General features: G+C 39.0%; 1 protein-coding gene across 1 annotated transcript; it reads left to right on the top strand.

Annotated features, from left to right (window-relative positions):
- LOC108846208 (protein LURP-one-related 8-like) lies at positions 1 to 5,939 on the top strand. Its single transcript, XM_056997956.1, has 3 exons — positions 1 to 63; positions 4,132 to 5,369; positions 5,481 to 5,939. Exons 2-3 carry the CDS (start codon positions 5,133 to 5,135, stop codon positions 5,832 to 5,834), a joined length of 591 nt encoding a protein of 196 aa, XP_056853936.1. The 5' UTR covers positions 1 to 63; positions 4,132 to 5,132; the 3' UTR covers positions 5,835 to 5,939.
- Positions 5,940 to 6,000: the final 61 nt, after the last annotated feature.

Raw genomic sequence — 6,000 nt, 5'->3', positions numbered from 1 at the left:
AGGACAACAATTCTTCTTAGGCGATCTTTAGAAGCTCCAGGCATTCCCGGAACTTATTTCCTGGTAAGTTCTTTGTCAGAAAATCAGCAGGATTCTTAGATGTATGTATTTTCTCAATCACCACATCTCCCTGTGCAATTACATCTCGAATAAAATGCAAACGAGTGTCTATATGCTTGGTCCTTTCATGGAAACCTCCATTCTTGGCCAAGTGTATAGCGCTCTGCGAATCACAAAATACTTTAACGCTCTCTTGCTGAAACCCTAAATCACCACAAAATCCTTTCAACCATATAGCTTCTTTTACAGCTTCTGTTAGAGCCATATATTCTGATTCCGTAGTTGATAAAGCAACTATGTGTTGAAGCCCTGATCTCCAACTTATAGTATTTCCACCTACTTGAAAAACATATCCAGTAACAGATCTTCTTCTATCCAGATCACTCGCATAATCAGCATCACAAAAGCCCTCCACTTTAAAGTTAGAGCTCTTAGTGAAATTTAGGCAAAAACTCGATGTTCCTGCAAGATACTTCATAATAAATTTCACAGCTTCCCAGTGAATCCTTCCTGGATTTCCCATAAATCTGCTGACTAATCCCACTGCATATCCCAAATCAGGTCTAGATCCCACCATTGCATACATTAGAGAACCAACCGCACTAGCATACGGAATTTCACTCATTAATTCTCTTTCTGTTCTTAGCTCTTCTTCATTCAAACTTCTTAGCTTAAACTGAGCTCCAGTTGGTGTGACCACTGCTCTGGCTTCAGACATATTAAACGTTCTTAAAACCTGTTCCAAGTAATTTCTCTGACACAACTTAACCCATCCGTTCTTCCTGTCTCGGATAATATCCATCCCAAGAATTCTACTTGCAGCTCCCAAATCCTTCATCTCAAATCTATCTTTCAAATTTTCTTTCAGCTCTCTGATTTTAGATAAATCCTTTGAAGCAATTAACATATCATCAACATAGATAAGCAAGTAGATCATTTGCGAAATCTCTGATCCTTTTATGTAGACACATGGATCATATAAACTCCTGCGGAAGTCATGTGTCTTCATAAATTCATCAAATTTCTTATTCCACTGTCTGGGGGACTGTTTAAGTCCATATATGGACTTCTTTAGTAAGCATACTTTCCTTTCCTTCCCCTTTTTCACGAACCCTTCTGGCTGATTCATGAATATTTCTTCCTCTAGCTCTCCGTTTAAGAAAGCAGTCTTAACGTCAAGCTGCTCAAGCTCAAAATCTTCATTTGCCACCAATGAAAGCATGATTCTGATCGAAACATGTTTCACTACTGGAGCAAAAACTTCTGTATAATCAATACCTTCTACCTGTGAAAAACCTTGTGCTACGAGTCTGGCTTTAAATCTAGGTTCTTCCACGCCTGGTATTCCCTTCTTGAACTTGAACACCCATTTACAGCCAATAGTCTTTTTCTGTTCTGGCTTCTCAACAATCACCCATGTACCCGTCTTATCAAGAGAACTCATTTCTTCTTCCATTGCTTTTAGCCATTGCTTCCAGTACTTAGATCTCCTAGCCTCATCAATCGTCTTAGGCTCATCAATGTCTAAGTCTTCGGCTGCAGCTAATGCATAAGCAAACAAATCATAATCATCAAACTTCGATGGTAGCTTGATCTCTCTCCGAACCCTGTCTCTAGATATAACATAATTTTCCAAATCAACTTGCTCTTCCTGAATCATTGAAGCTTCATCTTCCTTAGGTTCAGAGTCAGACTTGTTTTCAATATCTGAAGTTGTTCCACTTTGAGCTGGATTTTCCATATTCTTAATACTTCCTGAAGGTCCTTGGATTAAATTTGGACTGAAAGTAACACGCTTGACCTTCTTTTCTGGAGCTTCTTTTTCTTGTTCTCTGTTCTCTTTAGCTGAGTCTTCCAAATCTTTGAACAACTCGTCTTCATTAAAAGTCACATTCCGACTTATGGTACATCTTTCTTCTTCAGGCAACCAGATTCGAAACCCTTTAGTTCCTTGAGGAAAGCCCACAAAGCTCCCTTTCACTGCTCTAGGACTTGTCTTGCTTTGTCTCACATGTACATAGGCTGTACATCCGAATCGTTTCAGGTTGCTCAAGTCTGGTTTAACTCCTGACCAGATTTCTTCAGGCAGTCTGAAATTTACTGAAGAATTTGGTGATCGGTTGATTAGGTATACTGCAGTTGATGCAGCCTCAGCCCAAAATCTCTCCTCCATTCCACTTTCTGATAACATGCACCTCACCTTCTCCATTATGGTTCTGTTCATTCTCTCCGACACACCATTTTGTTGAGGTGTGTAGGTGCATGTCTTGTGTCGCTTAATACCAGCTTCCTTGCATAAAGTGTCGAACTGTGAGTTACAATATTCTAGTCCGTTATCAGTCCTCAAGCATTTAATGCTCTTCTTAGTCTGATTCTCAACACTGATCTTCCATTCTTTGAACCTCTGGAAAGCACCATCCTTTGATTTTAAGAAGAAAATCCACACCTTTCTAGAATAGTCATCAATGAAGGTGATAAAATACTGACATCCTGCTAAGCTTGGGGTTACAGACGGTGATCCCCAAAGATCGGAGTGTATGTACTCCAATGTCTCCTTCGTTGTGTGTTTTCCTTTTGGAAAGCTTAGTTTATGAGCCTTCCCAAAAACACAATCCTCACAGAAGCTCAGAGTCTGAATGTCTTTCTTAGTCAAGTACCCTTCTCTCACCAAAACATCCATATTTTTCTGACTCATATGACCAAGCCTAGAATGCCATACTTTAGTCAAATCTGTGTCGAGCTTAGCAACCAAGGCTTCTGATTTAGAAACTACTCCGTCTAAGTAATACAAACCATCTTTGTATTTTCCAGCAATCACCTTCTGATCTCCTTTATAGAACTGAATCATTCCTTGCTTCCCTTCATAATGGCATCCAGCTCTGTCCAAACATCCATATGAGATCAAGTTTCGACTCATAGTAGGCATGTACCTGACCTCAGATAAGATAACAACTGAGTCGTCTGGATTGACAATCTTTATCTTCCCCATGCCTTGAACATCACAGTGTGTGTTGTTTCCCATCAAAACTTTTCCTCCATTAAACTCTTCTAAATCAAATAGCAATTCTTTATCTGGAGTAATGTGGAAGCTTGCGCCTGAGTCCAGTACCCATTCATCTTTCACATGGTTACTGCTTGCAGTGAGTAGCAATGGCTCCTTGAATTCCATAACTACGTTTGCGGAATCCTCCATCTTCTGGCTTTGACGATCTGGGCAATCTCTCTTCCAGTGTCCATCTTTTCCGCATGCGAAGCATCCCTTTTTCTTAAACTTCATCTGGGATCTTCCTCTGGTTTTTGATCTGCCTTTTGCATAACCACTGTTAGACCTTTTTTCAGACCTTCCTCTTTGGCCTACATATAGACCTTCAGATGCAGCCTTAGCCTTGTTTAATTGACCTGCTTCCTTTAACTCAACTTCTTTAGAGTATGCAGATTCTGTTACTTCCTCAACAGTGATAGTGTCCTTTCCCTTCCCATATTTCAGAGACTGAGCCATCTGCTCATACGCCTTAGGCAGACTATTAAGCAAAAATATTGCTTGATCTTCTTCTGAGATATTAACCTGGACGCTTGCTAGATCTGAGACTAGCTTCAGGAAGACATCCATATTCTCATCTAAGCTCTTGTTTTCTTTCATCTTGAAACTATAGAATTTTTGCTTCAAATAGATTCGGTTTGGCAAAGACTTGGTTTGATAGTTTCTTTCCAAAGCCTTCCACATATCAAGAGCTGTTTTCTCCTTCATAACTTTCCGAAGAATCTTGTCACCAAGGCTCATAGTCAGGAGACTTCTCACTCTCCTGTTCTTCTCAGCCGCCTTTGGATCAACCTTAGATTCTTTTTCAGTACTCTTCTCTGTCGATGTATCATCATCATCTTCGGTCTTAGTTGGATCTGATGTAGCAGCGTCACCGTCAGTTAGAACTGAGTCAAGTCCCATTAGCTCTAGTTGACATAAGATTTTATGCTTCCATAAGCCGAAATCTCCCCTACCATCAAACTTCTCAACCACGAATTTTCCAGGAACTGGTTCCATTGACTGACTTGTCTTGATCTTGTCTTTTTTAGGTAACAACTCAAAGACTTCAAAACACGGAACCGCACAAACTGGAACTCCCAACTCCTAGCAACAGATAAGTGATAACTCGCCTTGTAGACTTTCTATCTGCTCAAACCAACGCTCTGATACCAATTGTTGGGTTTTTACAAACCCATGTCCAACTCTCTATTGTCCGATTAGTACGATATTGTCCACTTTGGACCCGAAGGCAAGGCCCGCATGGATTTGTTTCTGGGACTCCTTCCCAAAAGGCCTCGTACTAATCAGAGTTGGACATCCTTTTATATACTAGACATTATTTGTCTAAACTTCCAATGTGGGACTTTGTTTGCATTCTCAACAGAGACAGCAATTATTCTCTATTCATACTAGAAAAATGTAAGGGAAAATAATAAAATATTTTTTGGGTCTAAAAGGTACACACCAATATATAGTTGAGAGAATAAAATATATAAAATAGCACGTTAATATAAAATATCACGTTAACAAAACAACGATAATATTAGAACTTACAATAGCCAAACAGTATTTGATTAGTCGTGTACTGTAGTACTGTAAATTTCTCGACTATTTGATTTAGGGGTTAGTGAGTGATTTTTCCTAACTATTGGCGTTAGATTTATATATAACATGAGACTATAACCTATTCTGTAGGGCCAGTATTGGCCAGATCTTGAATAAAAATACAATAATGTTCTTTAAAATATTTGGTTGGAGTTTAGGTGAAACTAAAACCGGTATAACATTTGATTAAAAAGGAAGAAATTAATTTAAGACATAAATTAAAACGACTAGATATGTTATAGTAATAGACTGAAAACGATACCTCTAGTGGAATACAAGAAGATCAGACCATTATTTTCATTTGAGCACCACATTCTCTCTTTCTACATTTGTATATAAACACGCAACCAGTACCTTGATCAAACAAAACACCAACTCATCTTCTCTAACAAGAATCATCAAACACACAAAGAAAAGACATAAACACAGAGAATTAAGAAGAAAAATGACAAAAGTTCACCCGAAGTTCCCAAACACTTACGAGGAAAGCTTGTGTGATAGTAAAGCAGCCGTAGTATTAACGGTGTGGAAGAAGTCTCTTCTCTTCAACTGCGATGGATTCACAGTTTACAACTCCGATGGACATCTTGTCTTTAGGGTTGACAACTACATGAATTCTCCTAGAGACAACATCGTCCTTATGGACGCTTCCGGCTTACCTCTCCTCTCCATCCGCCGCAAGGTACTTTTTATAATCCAAGAGTTTTAGCCACTAGGCCAATTTATCGTTGGTGGTGAATCCTTTTTATGAAACTAGTCTTGAATTTCCTTTTTTCTTGTTTTATTTGATCAGAAGTTGAGCCTAGGAGATTGTTGGGCGGTATACGATGGAGAAACGCAAAGAGATCCATTATTTACGGCAAAGAAAAACGTTAGCATATTAACAAACAAGAAGAGCTTGGCGTGGGTTAGCTCCAAGAAGACAGTACTATACGAGATTGAAGGATCATATGGTCAGAGAAGCTGCAAAATAGTGGACGTGAAGAGGGACAAGAAGAAAACGGCAGAGATCAAGAAGAAAGATGCAATGGTTGGAGGAGGTTCCTTTGGCAAAGATGTGTTTAAACTTATAGTTGAAGCGGAGATGGAGCCTCGTGTGGCCATGGCATTGACCATCATTCTCGACCAAATGTCACGATCTTATTGATTTTTCAAGCTTTTGTAAGTATATATTAGTGTTCCTTTTTGGTATGTAATATATGCATGTGTGTTCTTATATGTTACACATGAATAGAAACAACTTTTGTTTTCAGTTTTTGGTTTTATGATACTATACATAAATGAACCGTTCGACTAGCCAAATCGGTGAGACT

Source organism: Raphanus sativus, unplaced genomic scaffold, assembly GCF_000801105.2.
Source record: "Raphanus sativus cultivar WK10039 unplaced genomic scaffold, ASM80110v3 Scaffold0900, whole genome shotgun sequence".
NCBI classification, from domain to species: domain Eukaryota; kingdom Viridiplantae; phylum Streptophyta; class Magnoliopsida; order Brassicales; family Brassicaceae; genus Raphanus; species Raphanus sativus.
Note: the sequence above shows the minus strand (reverse complement) of the source record. Positions and strands in the feature narration are given on the sequence as shown.